A 22,534-nucleotide genomic window follows, 5' to 3' on the forward strand; every position below is an offset into this window, starting at 1 on the left:
AATAATATGATTACTTATTTGATGTGACATATTCTGATACTGCCCACGTGGCAATAGTCAGAACCACATCAACGCTAATGAAGAAGCTCGAGGCTGATGTTGTACATATACTATGACAATGTGATACCTCGTACTCAAACGGGATGATCGTCTGCTCCCGCGTTGTCAAGCATCATATAAGACAACATCGTATAGTACAAAGTCGATCTGAAAAGTTTGGAATGATACTGTGGTGCAAATCCATGTAGGTCGGTCGACGCTTGCACGAGAGGTACAAGCCAGTCGCTTGAGGAGTCAATTGTCATTAACAAATCATGTACGATCGATCTTTATTCATAGGTATAAAAGCTAACAGTTAGGGGAAAGACCTCGAACACTTCAACTCCACTTAACCCCACTCAACATTGACTCGACCTTCTGAGTTGAAAACTTTGACATCTGTGTAGGGACTCAATGGAGAATAAGCAACAACCCATCAAGGGAGAGACCACACTTAGGTGATGGAGCTTCGACTCGACTTGACTTGACGTCAAGCTGTTCTGTTCAAGCTTCGACCCGACCTAACTTGATACCTCGATCACGACATTAGCTTTCCCAATATTACTTTATTGGTGCACTCAATTCTATTTTTAAGCTTAGTCATATATAATATAATTAATCTACAAATATAAGTATCTTTAGAGTATGTAGTCATATATAATGTAATTAATCATCAAGATTTTCACTAATTAAATTAGTTAATACCTTCGGTCTGTATAAATTATATTAAAATATTTTTATTTAAATTTTAGTTTTATCATAGATGCTTGATCAGAATTCACAACTTTAACCCCAAAAGAGAAGCATTATTAGCTCATTGTCGGCAGAGGCGGCATTAGTCGAGTTCACGACGTTCGGCTCACCTGTCTGTGCCGCGACACCAAGCGGTGTAAGGGCGTTTCCGAATGGTTGATAGTGGGTCCGAAGCTTGCTATGAACGCTGAAGATCTCCCGGCCCGGTCAAGGTTCATCCGGGCCCACTCAGTGGAGCGGAATCATTTCCTGTGATGACTACCTGACGGAGTCACAATAGTCGCACCCTGACGGAATCATTTCCTGTGATGACGACCTGACGTATCATACGCGATTGATCGCCACCCCGCAGAGGGAAAAGAGGAGAGGGAGCGAGGAGATCCCCCATCTTGATCTTCTTGAGCGTGGTGTTCTTCGTCGAACTCCGCCTCTCCTTCGCACCAAGCCACCCCTACCGCCGCCTCAAGCTTCGCTCGCCGCGCCCGGCCACGACCGTCGCAGCATCCTCTTCGACGCCGTCATCGCTGACGTCAAGCGCCGCCGCGAGGACCGCCAGTGGGAGCGCGCCCATTTCTTCGTTGTCAAGATCGAGTTTTGGTTCCCTTTTCCTGAGCGTCATCCCTGTTAACTAGCTTTGACCTGTTCCCTGCGATGTGATATCCTTTCTGGATGTAGTTCATGGAATATTGACTGGGAACCGAAGCCTTTTGTTTGGAAACTCATTGTTTGGTGTTGCGAAAAGACAAACAATGAGGGCTTTGTTTTTTCGTTTAAGCTTAGGTGGAGTCTCAGATATTGGGATTCCTTGGGCACTGGTTGTTCAAGAAGACATGTGAGCAATCCAGCGCCTTGAAGGTGGTGGGATTACAGCTTCAGAGTAAGCAGCCTAGATCTTGAGTTTATGGTTTCCCTGCGAAGAATGTCAAAGTGTAAAGGACCTGGTTCCTCCATTGTGTAGTTTTTGACAAATTATTATTTTTTATTATTTTTTTATCATCATTAGGAATCAAGAGTTTTTAGGAACATAATTGAACACTCAAATTTATGGGCAAACTATCCCTTCACTGTATGGCACAAGGTCGGAAGACCCATACATGTAATCCTGTGTCACGTCTTGCATTTGATTGTTATATAGTTATAGAAGCTTAGTAATGCATATAGATAGAGACATGGGACCTGGACTTTAGATCTAAACTGAATATATTGCTTTGCTGTCCTTTCATAATATATTTGCAGATGATAATTCAACTGATGATAAAGTGGGTTGGTGGAAAGAAGATCACTTCAATGCTTCTGAGGTGGGTGGCGATGATCATCTTAATTTTGCAGAGTTTATTGAATCTGTTATTTTGCCAATTACCCTCTTGTACGACATTTCTTTTTACTGGTTCATTCTTCTTTTAAAATATTTTTTGGCTGCAGTTTTCTCCATTCAGCAGACGCTAGCAATCCAAAGTTGATCCACTGGTTGTCCAACGAAGAAATTAGGTGCAAACACTTAGTTCACTAATTAAGTACAGCTATCTCTTGTTTGCTGATCATTCTTCTAGCTTGTTTTTCTGTTAATGCCTTATTGGGAAGATAAGCTGTATATGGAACCTAGCATACGCTTAGGAAGGTAGAAGCACTTGTGCTAATCTTAATCCTCTTATGCTGATGTTACTTTTTGCATAATGGCATCATAATATCTAACTGATACAACAAAACAACTGTCTCACTGATATGGGCAGTTTAAAGATGATTATCCAGCATAAATAATTTCTTGAGTTCTTCTAGTTTAGCTTTTGAAGATAGAGCTCTGTATTTATAGAAATATCTATTACAATAATTTCATTCTCGATTTTATCCACGGGTGGAAAATTATACCATCTCTGTTGACATTCATGCTTTACAATAGGTATTCTATGAAGCTAAAATTACCAAATTGCAGACGAAATATTGGAAATATTGATGTAATTATTGCCTGTAATGCAAAAATAGGTTATGCAGATGTGCTGGTTTTGCTTTTAGTCTGTTTTTCTGTGGGTCAACAGTGCACTTGAAGGAACGTAATAGTTGCTGGACCTAGGGAGTTGCAGAAGGATATGGAGGAAAGATGTGACTGTCGTAGGAACAATCAATCATAATATGAAAAACCCAAATAATTATAGTTGACTACTTGAAGCCTTTAGAATCTAATCTATATTCCTTATCTTATGGTATCTTTAACTTCTGTAGTATGAAATAGATTCTATATTAATTCATTATGGGTATCCATCCATCTTTATTCTGGACTGCGGCGAGTTCTGCGTGTACAATGTCATGATCGACCAACAGTCTCCTCTTATTTTCGTCGGCCTCACTGTTGTCCTGGAAAGTTCCTTTTTGAATCAAGATTATTTCAATATCAGATAAGGTACAGGAAGGGCCTTTCACTTAAACTATTTTGCTTTGTCTCTGTTGTAGTATTCTCTTTAGTCTTCTATTTTTTTTTTATGAATGTTCTTTTAACCCTCCAGAATCATTTTAAAGTAAGGAATTCTGGCTTCCGACAGGACTTCAACTGATCTTGCCTGTCTGGCTTCTAATGCAATCTATGATTGAATTCTGCAGATCCAGTAGATCTAAACCAATCCTGGACCTAAATTCGGCATTGATTTTAACTGACCTTTAGTCTTGTGAACCTTGCTATCAAATATTTCATGGATGGTTTCAGTACTAAGTTGTGTTCTGTATCCATTGATGGAAAAGGCTTGATGACCATTCTTGATAGTCACACATTTAATCACTAAAATCTTATAGGTTCGAGTTAGTAATTTAGTTTCATATGGAAATATTTATTTGGCATATTTATTGCTAACATGCTTTAGTTTGATTTTTCAGGGAAGAGATAAAGAAAAAGATGGAAAGCTTAATTCTCAAGAATATTTTAATGGCTTATTGGACTTGATTAAGAGATATGATGATGTTTATAAGTTTACACGAACTGATACTTTGGCAGAGGCACCAGCTACAAAATTATTCTCACAACTCGACCACAGCAACAATGGGTATGTGCATTTGATTTATCTATGCTTTTGTAAATATAGGGCGGAAATTATTTGTAATTTTATTTATTTATTTGCAGTTACTTCTCAGAAGATGAGCTGATACCTGTAATTGGTGATCTACACCTGCCAGATGATTACTTTGCAAAACAACAAGCTGATTGTGGTATCTCAGAGGTCTTTGTTGACTAGATTCTTAGAAATATTTTTATCTACTTCATGTATGCAAATAAGAATGCTCATAATGTGGATTTCTTGTTCAAGAGAAAGATTGATAGTTGACTCTGATATGCCCCTTATATCATAGACATTTCCTTTTCATGAACAGAAAAGTTATCCTTATTCAGACTAAAAGAAGAGGACTAAAATTCTCTTTTCTAGTATGCTGTTTCGACTACTGGAAGCAGGTACAGGATTCTAGTAAAACAAATGCCAAAAAATGGCAAGTGTAATTATTATTCATGATCCAACAATTGTTACAGTAATTGTTCATGTATAGAACTCAGATGTTTTTGTTTCCTTTTAATTATACTGTTGCAGTTGGTAGTCTGTAAAAAGTTAAGATTCATCTTCCTTTCTTTCTGCATATGGTTCGCTGGAGCGGTGTAGTTTTAGGCCTGTAATGCAAAAGGCTCTCATTTTTCATAATTGTCATGGACTTTTTTATCATGTCTCCTCCCTGAACTCTTCCTACATGGAGGAAAATTTTGATGAATGCACAGTTACATAAATTTAGGGCAGTAAGGTGATTTCTTATTTTAAGTTATCACCCTTTCTTGGCTAAATTTGCTTCAGCTCAGAATTTGGCACTATCTTCATCAGGTTGATGTTTGATTGATAGCCAGTCATATAAATTTATCAGATATTTACATGCATGATAAGGACCATCATTTAAAACATCATGCTAAAGAATGTTTTAGGAGAATGAAGAGGTGGTGAGCTTTTTTTTTTTTTGTCGTGTGGGTGGGGTTCTGTTGGGGAGGGGTCCTCGATGCTGAGTATCTGTATCTCTGCAAGCATGAGGTGCTTAGTTTGTTTCTCTTACCATTGTTTGTTTAGAAACCTCACAGATTTGTGCAATCGACTTCCTCAGTTATCCTCCAAACTATGTCGTGGAGGGGCACAAATAAATATTCCTAGTGGTGCACTTTACTGTCTCCTGTAAAGTTATTTGCTGAAGTGTAATCTCTTTGTGGTGGAGCTATTCATCCCCTGCTATTGATCATTTCAGCAAGGTTCTTTTGATGTTTTCCCGTTTTCCTCCCTACCCCGCAGTGAGTGTGTCTTGTTGAGTTGCTTTATGGTGAGACAAAGATTATAGCAACTCTAATTGCAGAATCTTGGCATGCTTGTAACATACAAGATCTGGTTTTTTGTACTTTAATGCATGCCATGAAACCATGTGGTTACTGCAATTTTCCAGATATATATAGGTAGAATGGTGACTTGAAAAGATGGGGAAGCTAAAATAAGATTTCACTTGGGCAATGGGAAGGTAGAATGAGAATTCTAGAAACTTGCTGGCTGTTTATTTTGGGCAATTTTATCCCATGATTTTTCGACAAAATCTTTTTCAATCATATCATTAGCGTATTCAACAGTGCCATGACATTTCACGTGAGTTATCTTCTGCAAATCATGCATCCACTTATAACTATTTCCAGCTTGATTGCTAGAGCTCATGTCCTCCATGCTGTGCTGAAATATACAATAGTAGTTCTTGGCAGTCTGCAGGCCAATACAGAAACAGATGGTCGCTTAAATTACAAGGAGGTGATCGAAAACCCTTTTGTATTGTACACTGCTATTCCCAACGAGGATGATGATAATGAATTCCATAATGAGTTCGCTAGTTATCCAGGTATTTCATATTAATACTGATTCATGTAATGAGTACATTTCTAGTCTTTGTTTTGCAGGTTGGTAGTAAGCACCATAGGAACTTTCATAGATTTTTCTCTTTTTCTAAAAATCTTGATTTCAAGAAATCCAATTATGATGTGCCATTTTAATAGGTAAACCCAATTAGTGTCTTCACTAGTGTTTGGTATGCAATTTTAGTGACACACTTTCCTTTTGATTTGACAGGTTATGCTTCCTCAAAGTCCTGAAAGCAATAGCAGTCGATATCGATTTGCTTGATTTCTTGGATTTGCAGTTCACTGGAGACTCTTCTTCGATTTAATGTACTTCCGGTATCTAATTGCATATGTACAATAGAACGACAGATAAATAATGCTATATTCAGGCGAAATTGATGAAGCTTGCTTCAATTTGTGCGTTGATCCGACTCGTTCTCATACTTCTTATGGATTTGTACTGTGTAGAAAACATGAAAACCGTGAGCAACTCTCATCGACTACACTGTGATCATAAAGCGGAAGAACAGGAGGTACTGAAAGCATAATTAGCGTCGCCGTCTCATTGGTGCATCGAGATCCGTGCCGAGAGTAGATGATGCGTGGATGTCAGAACCTTTTTGCATGGGTTCGTGACGTCCCATCCCAGACGAACACCAAAGCCATGGGAATGATTTCACTGTTCGTCGTGATGATGGTTGCATACGGAAACAGGACACACACACGTCATGTTGATAGACCCAACGCAGCCATAGCTTTAGCCTTTGCCTGTGCCATCTTTCTCCTATCCTCTTTCTTGTCCTCCACTGAGAGCCAAAGAGCACAGAAGGATGTATGGGATTGAGATAAGTTTTAGGCGAAAGGATTACAGAAGAAGAAGATGCAGCGGATGGATGAGTGAGGAGCGTGAAGGCAGCTGCATTCATTTCCTTTACAACAGCCGAAGTGTGTACTACCGCTATATCAGATGGAACAGCAGCAGTACTTCGCCTCTTCACATGCCGCAAACATTTCTAGGGATTAGTAAAAGCTCGAAGACAAAGAATGCAATGGTAGCTTTTGCTTCATGCAGTCTCAGCTAGCTTTTGTGTGTGCTGGTGCTGGTGCTTCTTATGCAAATTGTTTTCTCTGTCCGATCTTAATTGAGAAGCTTGAGATTGTAAGGTTGCACGACTGTGAAGGTGTTTTGTTTGACTATGTAGCAGATAACAATGCGTGATGGTCACATGGCTACAGAAAACGTGAATATATGCTCACCCACAAGAGCCCGACAGGAAACGGCCAAAGTTGTCAGAGTCCCATGCTGCAATTTCGAACCACTGCGCGTGAATTCTGAATCATGGATGTCAATGGCTTTTTCTTTGTTTTCATCTCAGCTGAGAGAAGATGGATAGCTATATCAGACATCCAAGCATGATTAATTCAATGTGATTCAAGTTGCAAAGAGAAATGTTCCTTCATAACCTACAGGACAACCTGAACTCGTGCCCAAATGATAACACTCCCTGCTCAGCTCTTTCTCTGCATACGGACTCGGTCAAAGAGAAGAAGCTCACAAGAAAGCAAAGCATGGTGAGAGCGTGCAGTGCTCCACCGCCTCGTGGTACCTGCTGCTGCAATTCTTCTTCACACCTCGGCATCGGAAGCAGCAGCAACACGACCACCGCCCACGCACGGGTCGAGGTGACAGAAGCTCTAAAAAGACAGGAACAGTAGCCTCTTAGTTACAGATTCCTTCTCCCTCCCTCGCCATCCTCGGTGAAAGCTTTGACCTCCTCCCTTCACCCCTCCATTAATGCCTATGTCCCTCTGTGCCTGCATGTGTGCGTCTGCGTGGTTTAAGTACTGTCGTCTTCGTCGCTGGAGGCTGGTGACACATAAAGAACACGTCCTCTGATGTATATCGCCCCTCGTCTGCTTCTATGGAGGATGGAAAGCTATGCACTTCATCGATCTTTGCAATTTAACTCCAGAATATATTCGGAATCATAAATACCACCAACTGTTGTAGTCAGCAAAAATCGAGGAGAGTAAACTAATAGATGAATAATTCCATAAACATATCTTTCATGTAAAATTTTGCGTGCAAGGATTATATATATATATATATATATATATATATATATATATATATATATATATATATATATATATATATATATATATATATATATATATATATACATATATATGTAACAAAATGATCTCTTTGGTGATCCCATAAAAAAGACTAGTTAGGTTCCGAAATAAAGATCAAGGTTAACATGTTATACATTGCATGATGAAACATGTTCTGAAAGATCCACCCGATCGAAGCTTGAAAGTGAAAAGGGACTATCATTAATATATTATACACGATTCTACAGAGCTGTTTCTATTAAACTCTTCACCTCATCTTCATCACGAGAGAAAAGAAAGGAAGCCAAAGAATCGAAGTGTGACGTTTCCACAGTGTAGTAGAGATAGGTCCATTAAAGGACCGAATTGGCTAAGCAGCTTAATTATTAGGCACGTACAAAGAAACGAAACAGCTTAATTATCATGTTGCTTGCAATCAGCATTCGCCATGAACAAAGAAGAACCGAGTTGCAACCATCATCCATCACCTCGGTAATGCTTGATTGGCGTCTTCTGCAACCTCTACATTCGCACATACTCCATGGTCATAATGTTGGTGATCCACATACAAGGAATGCCTGCCACATCTGCATGAAATAAATGATATATAGGAACAAAATATGAATAGAAAATTTGGATCAAAGAAAAAGAAATATCATGTTTACGCACCCTTCAATAAACTTGCAGCACCTGATTAGGATCTAAATGCTATCTATCATGTGAATCCTGCTCAATTAAATCTATGAAGATCGTATGATAATTTGTTGCTTAAGCATAATAAACATAATACCAAATGGCACCATTTTGTATAGTAGAATTTTATAGTACTTGTAGGGAAATAAAAGGTAAGTAAGAAGGTTGAGCATTTGGCCAAGTTAATGGTGTTCCATCTAATTTTAAGGAACCTGCAGAAACTGCTACCACACACACACAAAAAAAAGAGAGAAAGAATTGGAGGACAGTAATATTTTTGGTTAGAGAATGAATATATTTCTATCATTTTAGTTTACTACGAAACCATATGTAGCCGATTTGGTAGTGGACAAAGAACATGAAGCTAACACACAATTTCTTTGACCAATAGAAGTTAAGAGAAGAAGATAGCAGAAGCATACCAGACCTGCCAGAGTAGCTAACCATGCCACAGTTTCTTGCTTTGTTGCTGTTGCTGCTCGTAGGAGGAAGAGGAACACAAGCGAGGATCAAACCCAGTCAAGTTAAGGATGTCCTCCCTGTGGGGAAAAGCCTTCAGTCCCAAGAAATCTCTGGTCATCCCATCGTTCCCACCGCCTCCTTCCTCAGACTTTCCATGGCTTCTTGCGAAGCTTCCCATGGTATTTTTGGGTTCTCTCTTTGTCCCCAGCATTCCCCCTATTGTATCCCCAAACAACCCACCGAAACCTGGAGTTGAGGAGAGGGACGTTTTGATCACCATGTCTTGCATAAGAGGAGGAGGTGCTGATCTTTGTTCCAAGTCACCAGCACCCATGTCTTCGTGGGAAGACAAATCAAGTCCAAAGCTGGAAGTGCTGCTGGCTACGACAGCAGAACTTGTAGTGTGAGGTGCCGTCAGACCCAGGTGCGAAGGTCTGCTCATGGTTGCACCCATCATAGCTGCTTTCTGGAGTAATGCAGTGGCTGACATGTGAGGAGAGGAAGCCGAGGGTTGGAAGAAGGGTGGAGGAACAGGAGGATGGGGGACTCCTAGGTTCTCACGAGGGCACTCCTGTTCGGACCTTGAGGAGTAGGCAGGTGAAGGAAGGAGGTCCAAGTGGTTCAGAGAGGCGGGTCCTTGGCAAGCTAGCCATGGTGGGAATTGTTGATGCTGGCGTTCTCTATTCGACGAGAGCTCTTGCTGTATTCCGTTGCCACCGATGATGCTGGCATTGGCCTCATTAGCACTCATCAGGTGAGTATACTGGCTCCGGACTAGCGTTTGCTGGAGAGGAGAGGACAGATAGGACGCCGCCGTAGGTTGAGGGAACAGAAGCGGGTGGTGATTGGGCGCTAAAGGGTTTGCTGCAATAGCCCTCGCGCTTTCTTCTGCCAATGCGTCGCAAAAGGCTCTGTGTGTGATAAAGCTATCCCTCCTGCATTCAGCAGCAGCAGCAGCGGAAGTGACAAACAAGAAAACACAGAAGCGCACGCGCAGACTGGGCAGCCATAATTCAGTAAAGAATACGAAACTCGCAGTGGAAACGAAGGAGAGGAGAAAGGAAATCAGTGAAAACAAGGATGATATCCGAATCCATGGGAATAATTTGCTGTCAAATTCTCCATCTCCTTTCCTCGTGGGTTTCTCTTCGTGGAAGTGCTATGCCTACCATTCAATAAAAGCTAGATGTGATTCATGCCATGTTATTTTAATGGAGCCCGGTTCGAGCAGCGTTCTTCATTTATATCGTGACCTGTGTCATCTGTAATCGGATCAATAGTTTAGTGGAGCAGCTTACCTCGAGAATAGGGTGCCACAATCGCATCTGTATTCCCTTGTGCCGCAGATCTTGGAGTGGGCTTTCCAGTCGGATTGAACAGCATACTTCTTGGAGCACTTCTCGCACTTCCACTTCTTCTCCCCATGCTTCCTGCTGAAGTGCTTCTTGATCCCAGTGAGGTCACCGAGTGCCCTAGAGGGGTCGTGGTGCACACAGGTCACCTCTGGGCATATGTACACCTTCTTCCTCACCTCCTTGCTGCTTCTTTGCTTCAGCTTCCATGGGAGGTTGTGGCCTCTCCGGTGGAGCTGCAGGTTCTGGTCCCTCTGGAACCCTTTGTTGCAGATCTCACACACGAACCTGTTGGTCGCCATCAGTGTCGTGGGGGACAACGCTATTACCTCAGCATCTGGGTCTGAGATGCAGAAAGAAAACCCCAAAAGAATTAGAGGCCCTCACCTCAACAACAGAAACAATGATTCAGAGGTGAAGACTCCTGATCTGATCGAACAAAACCTGGGTTTCCTGGGAGGTTCCTCCTTTTCTTCGTTGGATTAATCTGGGTTGGGGAGCTGGCGAATAAGGACTGGTGGTTGGAAGAGATCACGCTTGCTTCCCCAGAGGCAGAGGTAAGATTTGACATGTTCTCGTCCACCAGTTGCGGTCTCTGTATCATCGTCAGCCGAGTACAGTTGAGCGCATTCCTCTCCTCTCTTGGCTTACTTCTGAACCAGAGGAAAAGAATCAAACACTATCTAGGGCTGATGACACAACACCAATCAGTATGAAGAAAGCAAGCGAGCAGATCCATGTCTTGCTCATCTTCAAAAAGACAGCACCAAGGACTTCATGTCCTGACATGCATCTACAAGGGATATCCCACAAGAATATACATATAAAACTGAAGTGGTCCTTATATGCAACAAGAGAACTCCAGGAATTATGTGCTACCAACAATATCTTCAGACCTTGAGATCCAAACCAGGAAGCTAAAAGAACAAGGAGTAAAATAAGCCTTTGGTTACTACAAGAATAAAACTCCATCAACAGACCAATTCAAGTGGAAATGAGAAGAACAAAACTTTACCTCCGAAGAAGTACACAGAAGCACTTCAAACTCTCAAGAGAAGCGACGAACCCACCAAGATCCAGTAAAAAGCTCGAGCATAAAACCAGAATCCGACCGATCCAAAAGATCAAAACCTCCTACACCACAGCCTGGAAATCGAACCAAGATGGACAAAAGCTAAGGCAAGTAGTCTAGAGTCTAGAGTTTAGAGAGAGAGAGAGAGAGAGAGAGAGAGCAATGAGGATGAGGAAGCGAGCAAATGTATCCTCCACCCATTCAGTGCCCACCCGATACGGCCAACACTGACGTTGCACTTGCTGTCTTTTCCGTTGTTCCCTACGCACACCTAAAAATTCCTTCCTCCCACTTAAGCTTGTATGTGCTGTAAAAAAAACTCCGGCCTTTTTCTCATCTCACATCAGCTACTATTATCGTTAGCGTAGTACCACTGGGAGAATATATATCACAGTGACTCCCCTCGTACAGTGGAGCCTAAGTGCTGCTGTTCATCTATCATCTATCATCTATCATCTGCATTACTCAGACAGGTACCTGTTAAAGTAATACCCCCACAAACTCCTCAAGCTGTAGTGGAGCCTTACGATTGTACGAGCTTCTACATGGTTATTAGATTAGTGGCAATAGCTTTGTCATAAAAGAGGAAAAGCAAGATAAAAGGAGGGTGATTTCAAAAGAATGATGGGCTCTTGATTTTTCTGTCACTGGGAGAGGATTGGGAGTAGTGTGAGAAAGCAAGCACCAGCTTTTTATACTACGTTGGAATGATTGGATCATCTATTGAATGCACAGTTGACATATACTCATGTCTTCTCACTTTCCTCGAGGAAGACTATCCATCTAACACTCTTCTCGACCCCTCCTCACCCTTCCATCTCTTTGTTTGCTCGATTCCTAATAACCATTGACTTGTCGTACGTATACGGTATCATTATTCATTAAGGAAAGAAAAAGATTAATTTTTTTTTATATTTATGTTGTAGAAATTAATATAAATGTTAGCTATTTAAAGTCACTTCTGAGAAGTGCATAATGAAACCTCCAATGAACACAAGATGCATGTTTAAATAGAATGACAAAGAACAACAATTAATGCAACTCTAATGTTAATTCTTTAGTTATGTATTTGCTTTCCACACACAAAAAAAGAAGATTAATTTGCATAGATTTCTTTCCAACTTGTTCTTCTGTTCCTACTTGGATATCCGACTTGCTATAAACTTCCTACACCTTTTACTCAACACCCAAAATATCAATTCAAGACTGCCCGTCCATCTGCTCTGGTCATTAATCTATATTATGGATTAGGTGGTGGTGGTGATGGTCGAACCACATTTTGCAGTATGATCTCTTAGTTGGAAACTCTTGCAAAGACAACATTACCTTCGACAGGTAAATGAGGGAGATCTCGTATGCCTAATTCATCCGTTGCCCTCCATTTTCTCTTGACTTTATCATTTGATCTTCTTGGCTATTTTTCTTATAGTGGTTTTGGGTTCTCTTGCAACCCACCATCTTCCATGTTCGTGTGTCTCTCTAGCTGAACTACAAATCTTTCACTACAAGAAAGTAAAAGGAAAGCAACTGAGTCGACGACCATGTGCTTGACCGGATCAAATGCCTAAAATAAATAGTAGGAACGACAGCAGCTCTTCGATCTCCTTGTAATCCAAGAAAAGGATTTGAGTATCTTATGCATTCATTTGTCATTTTCTGCCGCTTTCTTCTTTGCTTTCCTATATTCTAACGCCAACTGATGCCTCTCCAAAGGCCCTCACAGCTCACCGGAATCCTTTCTTAAATGCCCTACATAATTCACCTCCATGATATATAAATGTTGTTCAAGGCTTTCGGCCAAAATCATTCGGGTGATGCAGGAAAGAGACAAGTGAGTACTATAGTTTTGGACGTGTAGCTTGTTGGAATCCAAGGATGGGAAACATGTTCCCATTAAAATTAATGTTTTCTTCGTCAGGGATGCAATCAGCAATAATTAAAGGAAAAGCTCCTCTTGAAACGTAAATATTTGTCGTGTCCAGTTAATGGTTGGAAATGTTTGGCATGCGTATGGAAACATGTATAAAGCCAATGATTATCTATATACATGTATTTATAAGTAATAGGAAAAAAATGTGCGACTTTCGTGTAAAAGCTCTGGTTTTTTTTTTTCTCATCCTATAATCTCATATATACTTCGCGTCATTGTTTGCCGCTTTCACAGTGGCCATAAAGGCACTATCACCATCCTTGTTGCCTCCACCTCACTTATGGAGGTCTTACTATCATCTTTGTCATCATTCATTGAGGTTTATCATTGTCCTCATCACTTTCACTCCACCCTTCAAATCCTCAAAGTCCTCATCATCTCATTGTTGTCCTTGCAGGCCTTGCGAGAGCCCTTGTCATCATCCTCGCAATCTTGCTTTCGTCGGACCCCTCGCTCTTTACTATTTTCGCCCACTTGTTTTTATCTTTCGTCGTCACTTTCACCACATTGTCATAGGTAAACTGATTTTGTCAAAATCATGTGGCACCCTTGCATGTTTGTTTGCAAAAGGTCGGCCTCCCCAAAACCTTTTATAATCCCTTAAAGACTTACAAAAGAGATGATATGTCAGAAGAAGTATTTAACTTGGGATCCTACAAACACTCATTTCAGCAAATACTTGATAGATAATATAAATTAAAAACTTAGAATTCGCAAGCTCTGAATGATACAAAAGGTCCAAGGTGATCTGCCACGACCAAAAGTCTCCACAAGTGTCCACATACCACTGTTGTGAAATACGGTAGTGAATCAGTCCTAAACATTATCCCAAAAGCGCATCCAACCATGTAACACCCAGGTAGTTTCTTGGTGTTATACTAGTTGATATTCTGCACTACTCTACGAAGCTAGAAAACTCACAAAATGACTGCCTATATGGTTTGTTTTTTGGTAGTTTTACTTCTACATGATAACCGAATATAATCTGCATTTATAAACTTGAAACGATCACAAAAACAATCAAAATATGGTTGTCAAATCTATTGCAAACTCTTTACATGCTACATAAAATATGGACAAAATCGAAAGACAAAAACATACACGAGCATTATATCAAACATTTTATTTATAACTTTGTCCATGACAATACAGAGCTTCTCCTCCCTTCACCCCTACATGGCCACCCGTGCCTCTTTCACTTATTGTTTTGCTCCTCGATTGAGCAAGAGAAGAAAACAATTGAGAGCGAGGAGAAAAGCAAAATCATCGAGGTCGATGATTGCAATGTGTCGAGAATGTCCAACAAGAGCGATGAACGATAACAAGAGAGATATTTGCGGGATAAAAAAACAGGGACATCATCCAAAAAATAATAATAACAGATGGGAAAAGCCTAGAAAGAAAGAGAAACTTTTTCTTGAAAATAATCCCAAAAAAAATCGATTGATGCTGTCAATATAAAAAGGTTCACACATACGTTAAATTTCTTCATCATAAATTATGTCATCTAAAGTGAATTTTGATAAATAAAAAAAATTCTGACAATTTTAGTTTCTAAATGTATCTTAGTTTTGTCTTACCCATTTCCCTATTTTTGCTGATCCTTTGATAAACAAGTCTAGTTTCCCATTTCGCCTCAAAATAAAGTATCAAAATCTATTTCGTCTTTTAAATCGAATAAACGAAATAATTCTGACATAGCGTAGTACTACTTTCAATGGCTATGAAAGCAAGTCCCATAAAGATTGTGTGATGATAGCTTTCTTCTGTCGTATAAAAGAGGCAATTAAGCTTTCTTTCATGCAAAGTTTCCTGACCTCACGGGTAAGCTTGCGTGTCTTCGAAAGTGTACATATGAGAACCATATGAACGTAGAATTCACTTTGTCTAAATAAGTGTACATATGAGAACCATAAGAGAAGTAAAACCTAAGTTTAACATGGAAAAATAATAATAATTAAAACAAGATTAGTGAATCTAATGAGTCGAACTTGTTCTTCAGGATTAGTGAATCAAATCTGAACTCGAGCCTAAAGCTCCATGTGTAAATAAGCCATCCATTGGCACCTTGTTCCTGGCCTTGTGATACGGGTGGAAGGGCATGAAACAGCTTTAATAGGATACGATCATATCTGGCAGTCCCACATGATAGGATAATCACTTGTACATATCGGTGTCAAATGCTTTGGATATACACAAGGATCAACTACAATAGCCATCTTCCAAATAAGAGGAGTTCATACATCAAGAAGAACAAAACGCAGATGGAACAACATGTTAATTTGATTTAATGCAGACAACAACCATGCCTACTTTGTCACAAAGAAAATTGATAAGAGATTAGTTCCTCAGGAACAGAGTTTATGCAGTCGCTTTACAAACATACGCCTTTCACTAAGAACCGGAATGAAACAAAATTGTAGCTATATGTACATACCTCGATTATTTCCATAGAGCTTTTAGACTCGATACGGATATCGATGTGATCCAGAAGCTAGCCTATGAATCATCTACTTGGAGAACATGGTCAGATTGAATTAATGGAGAAGAAAAATCAAGAGGCAAAATGTTGCAAAGCAGAACAAATTCTACCGACTATGTCTCGTCATATGTTATGACTGAGTTTGGATGCTCAATGATGAGACTTTCCTCTGAAACTTCTCTCTCAGCTGCCTGATCTTGGCATCCACTCTTGCTGAAAAACCAATATCAGTCTTCTGCCTCGCTTTGGATCTCTCCCTCTTCCACATATGTTGGTCCTCTACATCCTTCTTAAAGCATTTGATCTCCTGGATCACATGGTGATCGAGTGGATTTATAGCTCTCTGAAAGGAGATGTGTGCCAGATAGGGAATATTGCAGGCAAGAGTGACCAGAAGTGTTGCAGCCCAATACATGGGGGCGGGGCCAAGGGCTTCCAAAAGTATCTGGTAGCCATTTCCAGAGATCAGCGATGATGACATTCCATAGGCAACCAGAAAGAGGTACCATGTCGCAACACTACCCCACACAAAGAGGTGTTGGATCCATGTGAAGTGGCTCATTGTTAGGGCAATTTGCAAGTTCACAGCCCAAATAATGCAGGTGAACATGGCCGTTCCAACAGCAGCCATGTCAGCTGTCTGACCCTCCGCACGGAATGCCTGATTGTAGAAAATGTGAATGTTAAGGAAATATATCGCGATGGATGAGTAGAGACCATTGCCCATCCAACCAAAAATCCTATACCAATCAAAGAAAAGGTTCCTTGGCCCTTGCTGGTACAGTGCTGGAAACTGCAGTAAGGAACACAGCTATGAAAAGGAAAACGTTTGAAGTTGAAAATGGATGTGCATTACAAGAAATTTAAAACTAATTATCATAAAAGAGTGTGACAACGGACAAAGATGACAGAAACAGTTCTTTTTTGGACATCAGAACCTAATGATTTGAATGTCAATCATGCATACATCCCTTACAGCACAATATAACGAGCATACCTGTAAGCAAACTTCTGAAGAAACGTCTTGTTCAAAGACTCCCAATGATATCACCGGCAAAGAGGTTAGAATAACATTGAATAGTAGCATGTACCAGTCATCATACACTGATTGACCAGAGAAGCCAGTATATGCCTCAAAATAGAAAATTGTGAGGCCAAAGGCTATGTTCTTATAGAAGAAGTAACATATCTGAATGCAGTACAACAGAATTGATTCAGATAATAACTCATGAATGCAAAGCACACAAGAAAAAACAACCTGAAAATGTTATCAGTGCTCACCATCTGAGCTATCCTCTTATAGCACCAGTGGCCATGGACAACAAGAAGCCGTTCAAGGAAACGAAATTGCGAAATGGAGAAATCACTAGCCATTACAGCCTGCACAAGGTCAACAATTATAATCTTGTTAATGAGTTGTGCCAATGCTTGCTCACTTTAGATGATTCTGGGTTTCAGTTCGCATTTGAAATACGGAACTACACAAGCATTTTTTTGTATAACACCACCAACCTGCATTCCTTCCACCCCGCTAATCCCAACACCAATGTCAGCCTCTTGAATCATGCCCACATCATTTGCACCATCACCTATTGCCAAAGTGGTTTTACCTGTACCTTCTTTCACCAACCGAGTTACCTAAACCAAGAGATAAACATCACTAACTGAACTAGTATTTTCATTAAACACTATTATTTAACAAAGATCAAAATGATCAATGAACAAGAGAGATCAAATGCTACCAATGCTTTCTGTTTTGGTGAGACCCGGCAGCATATGACGGAAGCACAGTTAACTGCTAGACTCAGAAATTGATTCTTTAGATCATCATCCAAAGCATAAGTTAAAGTTTTACCATCAATTATTAAAGCAAATGCTGCATTAGGATCCTTCTCTAGCTTGATCATTTGAGAGGCATTAGTTATTTGCATCAAGATATTCTCCTTTGCAGCCTGAGCAGTTAATAAACATACATATAAAGTTGAGAGAAATCAACAATCTGAGAGAACACCCTGGACAGTAATGGGAAAAATATAGAATGAGAAATGGAATACCTTTTTTATGTCTTGTGACAATATGTCACTGGTCTCCATGGATAGACAGATCTGTTTCATGCCTTGCCTAAGCAAACTACAAGCAAATCTGCAATAAAAATTGGAGCTTTATTGCAGACTAAGGAAAGAAATTGACACCATTTCTAGTAATAACTTTCCTTATGTGTGAATTACTAGAGATGCATACCCTATATTGATGGCAGTCTCCATCTTATCACCTGTAAGAACCCAGATCTTGAGGCCAGCTTGTGCTAGTTTATCTATGCATTGAGGAACCTGTAGGAGAGGGTGCATATGTTCAAAGAGCTTGAGCTTAAACAAGTTAATAAAAATAAATCACTCAGCTTACTCCTTTCTGTAATTTGTCTTCTACGGCAGTTGCACCAATAAGAATCAGATCCCTCTCAATCATGTCAGCGATGCGCTCAAGTTCAGCTTCTCTATCAGGCCCAATTGTAGTTTTTGCTTTAAGGAACTCAGCGTTCCAAGCAGAGTACTCAGACTCTCCAAGTACCCGGTAAGCCAGAGCCAAAGTCCGCAAGCCTGCTTCCCCATATTCATTTAAATGTTTAATTGTATCTCTCTCATATACTCTTCCATTTCTTGACAGTCTATCCAAAATGATGCTGCCCGATATAAAAAAGAAGTAATTTATTTAGGCACCAAAATTGTGAATCCTGAAGATAAAAATTTGATAAATATGCATTGTGATATGTGTAATATTGTTTTACAACATAAGCAGATAATTGAACTTAGAAGAATAGGTAGCATTCCATGGACCCCCACACCCCCCCCCAAAAAAAAAAAAAAAAGGGTGTATGCCAACATTATGAGTTACTCCATTGTACCTGTCAGCACCTTTGCATAAAAGAAGAATCTGGCCAGTGTCATCACGCACAATTACTGACATCCTCTTCCTTCTGCTGTTAAACTCCAATAAGTTCAGAACCTTGAACTCCCTAAAAGGAAAGGAAAGGAAAAAAATAGGAAAAGAATTCTCAGATTTAGATTGCAGGAATAACCAAGGGAGACAAACAATAAACTTGTTAAACCATAAAGATTCAGCTAAAACCTTTCTAAAGGATCCTCAGAAGCAGAATATCTCTCCCTGACAAAGACACTTGATTGAGTCCTCTTAGAGAATTCGAACCCAAATTGTCTGGCTGCCATAAGGAAAGCTCCTTCATCTGGTGATTCCACCTCATATGTGAATCCACCAGTTTTTTCATTTGGCTCAGGTATTGCTGTGTGACAAAGAGCAAGTGTCCTGAAGAATAAAAGAATGATACCCGCATTAGGCTCATTTGTCCAGTTTCCTTGCATGAGGCGGTCATCCTCAAAGCTGAAACCTCTTGTTGCAGGCTTTTGTGGCTTCTCAACCATGGAAGTATTCCCATCTTCCAATTCAATCTCTGATGAGCCAAAACCACTCCTACTGTTCTCCCAAAAATCATGAGTACTGCTATGCTGCTCGGATGTACCTGATGCTTCTGATGCGAAATGCTTGGCAGCAGCAATTTCCACTTCACTTGAATCAACACCATATGAAACTCCAGCAATGGAACACTTCAAAAAATCCATTTGGTTGCATGTTAAGGTGCCAGTTTTATCTGATAATATTGTGTCAACTTGCCCAAGCTCCTCATTCAAATTTGATGTCCGTGCTTGTGCCGGATTCCCTGTCTCCCCATCACGCATGTGAAGATCTTGGTTTATGAATGTCGCTTGCAAGACCTTGACAACCTCAATGGAAACATAGAGGGAAATAGGTATCAGGTACCCATAAAGAATAAGAGCAGTGACAAGATGGAAGAAGCCAGATAAAGCAGGCTCTGAAGCATTATAGATGTACGAGGTCTTATTTGGTTGCATGTACCACCAGTGTGGCATCCCAAACTTCGTCATAACAGCATAACCTACTGAGCTGATCAATGAAATCAACATGAGAAAGGTAAATAGAATGTATATAATCTTATCCATCTTCTTCTCGATTTTACTTCTCTTAGATGATGACTCAGTTGCATTCTGCATGACTTTGCTGTCATGACCAGTGAAGATAACCACTCCATAGACATATGCAGTATTCCTAAGCTTTGAATCTCTGAGAAGTATCTGACTTGGGTCAAGTGCATAAACCTGCTGCTCATACTCAAAGTTACCCATGAAAGTGTAGAGACTAGGATTGGGGTCCTCACACCGAATGGTTGCTGTGAAGTTGCTGAAAGCTGCATCATCGTCCAATGGTAAAGTGACTTCCAAAGATCTCTTGACCTTCAAATAGGTTTCTCCATCCAAATTCATGGTCTCGACATAGCATATGCCATCCGCATAACTTGAGGACAAAAGAAGCAAGTCAGCAGGAAAGAATTGATCTTTTTCAACCTTCACAATATCTCCAACACGAATCTTCTGCCAGTGTCTGTAACCAAAGTGACCTTCTCCCCTGTGGACACTAACCTTACGGCTATTAACCTTCACGTCCTGCATGAACCTCCGCCAATCTTCCAATGCCTCCTTAGCCATACTGAGACCAACAACAAATGCCAGGGGGGCAATCATGCTCACAGCCGAGAAGGGGGTGACAGGGGTGAGGGAGAGCAAAGCAGCAAGGAGAAAGTATAGATTGGCGACACGGCGGAATTGTTCGAAAATAGCTTTCGGGAGGAAAGTGACGATGTTGTACTTGGTGGTGCTGATGTAGTTGGTAGGATATTTGAGGGGCTTCTTGCGGTGTGATCCGGGCTGGTTGCAATGGACGATGCGGGAGTATCCAGGACCCTGCAGGGAGTGGCGATGCTCATTGTCTAATAACACGGTAGGACGGAGACAAGCAAAAGTGTAGAGCTTGCTCCATCGGAGTCGCTCCTGATTCCTTCCTCCCCGTGCCATCTCCTCTTCTTGTTAGGGTTTCCACAGCTCAAATCAAACACAACTGTTCCGCGTCATTCAAAATTGGATTTTTTTTTTGAACTTTTTTTCCCCTTCAACTCCAACTACAATGCTCTGTGCTTCACTTTGCAAAGTGACTTGGGCAATCAAGAACATAAACTACGATGCTGTTGTGATGGATTTCGGAGTCTCATCCAACAGTTTTCAGTAAAGCGAAGGAAAACCTTGAGATACAAATCTATTCACAAATTAACGCTCAGGCAAACTGACAAAGAAGGTCACTAATGGTGGAGATAACGAGCCAAATCTTTTCAGACAAAGGTAATCACGCGAAGGCTTCCAGGAAAGCCGATGTTCTTTCATACAAATTCGGGCTCAAAAATTAGAGAAATAAGAGAATAAACCAAACATTGCAGCTCGATTTTGAAGATGCGAGGACTTCGCAGAAATGCAACAGATTTAGTTCACCGCCTATCGATTAGGTCAGCGATAAGATTTAAAAGCCGCTCTGCATCAGGGGTTTCCCATTAAACTCACCAAAGAAGAAAAGTCAAAATAATGTTCAAGAACCAAATCAGGACCACATCGAAAGAAACCGATCGAAAGCATACGGATTCAGCTCGGCGGAAAGGGAGAGAAAAACGCACCTGGAGTCAAGCGCAAACCCCGGAAAAGTAACGGCTTTGTCAAAAGGATCGTTCACGTCAACAATGGCGAGAGGGAGAAAGAGGTAGAGATCGGAGGCGAGGGTTCGCTCGCACACCCTCAAAGCGCACGCACGCGAAGACGAAGAAGACGAAGGCGAAAACCAGAGAATTCACGGCCTACGTGATCATCCGTTAATTCTTCGGTCTTCTCGCTATTTGATGGCGGAAAATAAACAAACCCACCAAGTCGAGAGAAAAAAAACCCTAATTAAGCTTAACTGGGGAAGCAATCGGGTTTTAATCGACCGAATAAGTTATATTTTACGCCGGGTGAGCTAATGGTAGCGAAGCCCTCTTTCGGCTTTTCGCGCGGACTTCAGCTGTCGAATCCCAGCCAGGATCCAGGGTTTCCGACTCCTACCATAGCGATGGTACGACCAAAACATTCCCTCCGTTCCACGTTTCGGCTTTCTATTGTATGTTCGTCATGACGATGCCCCGTAGTCCGCGGCCGTGTGGAGCGAACTGGATTCTCCGTCCATGTGTACTTCACGTCCGTCAAGTCGTGGTGCTTTGTGATGCACGTGGAAATCTGGTCTTCGGATGTGATTAAATAGAGTTCTAATTTTACAACATTATCATAAAAAAATAAACACATTTCGCCTTTTCTTCTTCTTCTTCTTCTTCTTCACTATTTCATTAATTTAATTAAAGCAACCAAAAAAAAGAAAGTACGGACAAACAATTGTTTTGTGATTAATCAAAAATAATAATTCCTATCGTAATTTAGATCGGACAAAATCCTAACAGTCAAATTATGGATAAAAGGGGATTAAAGCAAAAAAAGAAAAGCAGAAATCACATGCTTCCATTGACAGGACTGGTAGTTTTGGGTTGGTGGCTGAAAGTGTTAGGCCAACTGCTCTCCAAACAAACAATGTGATTTGTACCAAATCAATTGCTAATTGGAATTTAGATATTATAATATACATACATATATATAAATTGTATTATTAATTATATTCTAATAGTAGAGGAAACATCGTTGATCACACAAATGAGCATGATCCTTAATCAATCATTGCAAAGCCATGTACGTAACCCCCAGGGAAGTTGGTCACATAATGAATGGATTCCCCACATGTCAACATCGTAGAG

At 40.6% G+C, this 22,534-nt stretch overlaps 2 protein-coding genes and 1 long non-coding RNA gene across 7 annotated transcripts; 1 reads left to right on the top strand and 2 right to left on the bottom strand.

The window, feature by feature from the left end:
* Positions 1-1,096: 1,096 nt before the first annotated feature.
* Positions 1,097-6,091, top strand: LOC135617162 (uncharacterized). Of its 2 annotated transcripts, XR_010488630.1 has the most exons (7): positions 1,097-1,669; positions 2,029-2,090; positions 2,215-2,280; positions 3,655-3,821; positions 3,899-3,995; positions 5,546-5,679; positions 5,907-6,091. It is a non-coding gene; the product is annotated as an uncharacterized LOC135617162 (long non-coding RNA). The 2 variants fall into 2 exon arrangements; XR_010488629.1 differs by having other exon boundaries at positions 3,899-5,679.
* Positions 6,092-7,994: 1,903 nt separating this feature from the next.
* On the bottom strand, positions 7,995-11,563 carry LOC103991584 (protein indeterminate-domain 7). 3 transcript variants are annotated; one of them, XM_018828986.2, is made up of 6 exons: positions 11,318-11,537; positions 11,199-11,219; positions 10,747-10,955; positions 10,249-10,645; positions 8,911-9,885; positions 7,995-8,382 (listed from the first exon to the last, which is right to left on the bottom strand). In XM_018828986.2, the coding sequence occupies exons 3-5, from the start codon at positions 10,904-10,906 to the stop codon at positions 8,928-8,930; spliced, it is 1,515 nt and encodes a 504-aa protein (XP_018684531.2). In that variant the 5' UTR covers positions 10,907-10,955; positions 11,199-11,219; positions 11,318-11,537; the 3' UTR covers positions 7,995-8,382; positions 8,911-8,927. The 3 variants fall into 3 exon arrangements, with proteins under 3 accessions (XP_018684531.2, XP_018684530.2, XP_009409356.2); XM_018828985.2 differs by lacking the exon at positions 11,199-11,219 and having other exon boundaries at positions 8,916-9,885; positions 11,318-11,563; XM_009411081.3 differs by lacking the exon at positions 11,199-11,219 and having other exon boundaries at positions 11,318-11,563.
* A 4,006-nt stretch (positions 11,564-15,569) lies between these two features.
* LOC135583562 (probable phospholipid-transporting ATPase 4) lies at positions 15,570-21,670 on the bottom strand. 2 transcript variants are annotated; one of them, XM_065117126.1, is made up of 11 exons: positions 21,377-21,670; positions 18,913-21,237; positions 18,689-18,799; positions 18,190-18,466; positions 18,028-18,116; positions 17,841-17,928; positions 17,529-17,738; positions 17,299-17,424; positions 17,068-17,166; positions 16,784-16,975; positions 15,570-16,579 (listed from the first exon to the last, which is right to left on the bottom strand). In XM_065117126.1, the coding sequence occupies exons 2-11, from the start codon at positions 20,727-20,729 to the stop codon at positions 15,917-15,919; spliced, it is 3,672 nt and encodes a 1,223-aa protein (XP_064973198.1). In that variant the 5' UTR covers positions 20,730-21,237; positions 21,377-21,670; the 3' UTR covers positions 15,570-15,916. The 2 variants fall into 2 exon arrangements, with proteins under 2 accessions (XP_064973198.1, XP_064973199.1); XM_065117127.1 differs by having other exon boundaries at positions 18,913-20,953; positions 21,377-21,640.
* Between the last annotated feature and the right edge of the window lie 864 nt (positions 21,671-22,534).

The sequence above is a fragment of the Musa acuminata genome, chromosome BXJ2-7 (genome assembly GCF_036884655.1).
Source record: "Musa acuminata AAA Group cultivar baxijiao chromosome BXJ2-7, Cavendish_Baxijiao_AAA, whole genome shotgun sequence".
Classification (NCBI taxonomy): domain Eukaryota; kingdom Viridiplantae; phylum Streptophyta; class Magnoliopsida; order Zingiberales; family Musaceae; genus Musa; species Musa acuminata.

Excerpts from the sequence above, each read along its gene's own strand:
- LOC135583562 (XM_065117126.1), bottom strand. The coding sequence starts at position 20,729 with ATGGCACGGGGAGGAAGGAATCAGGAGCGACTCCGATGGAGCAAGCTC. Across the intron at positions 18,467-18,688 it reads TTATGCAAAGGTGCTGACAG|CATCATTTTGGATAGACTGT; the intron begins GTACAATGGAGT and ends TATATCGGGCAG. Across the intron at positions 16,580-16,783 it reads CTTCAGAAGTTTGCTTACAG|TTTCCAGCACTGTACCAGCA; the intron begins GTATGCTCGTTA and ends TCCTTACTGCAG.
- LOC103991584 (XM_018828985.2), bottom strand. The coding sequence starts at position 10,906 with ATGATACAGAGACCGCAACTGGTGGACGAGAACATGTCAAATCTTACC. Across the intron at positions 10,646-10,746 it reads GAACCTCCCAGGAAACCCAG|ACCCAGATGCTGAGGTAATA; the intron begins GTTTTGTTCGAT and ends TCTGCATCTCAG. Across the intron at positions 9,886-10,248 it reads TGTGGCACCCTATTCTCGAG|GAGGGATAGCTTTATCACAC; the intron begins GTAAGCTGCTCC and ends TGCTGAATGCAG.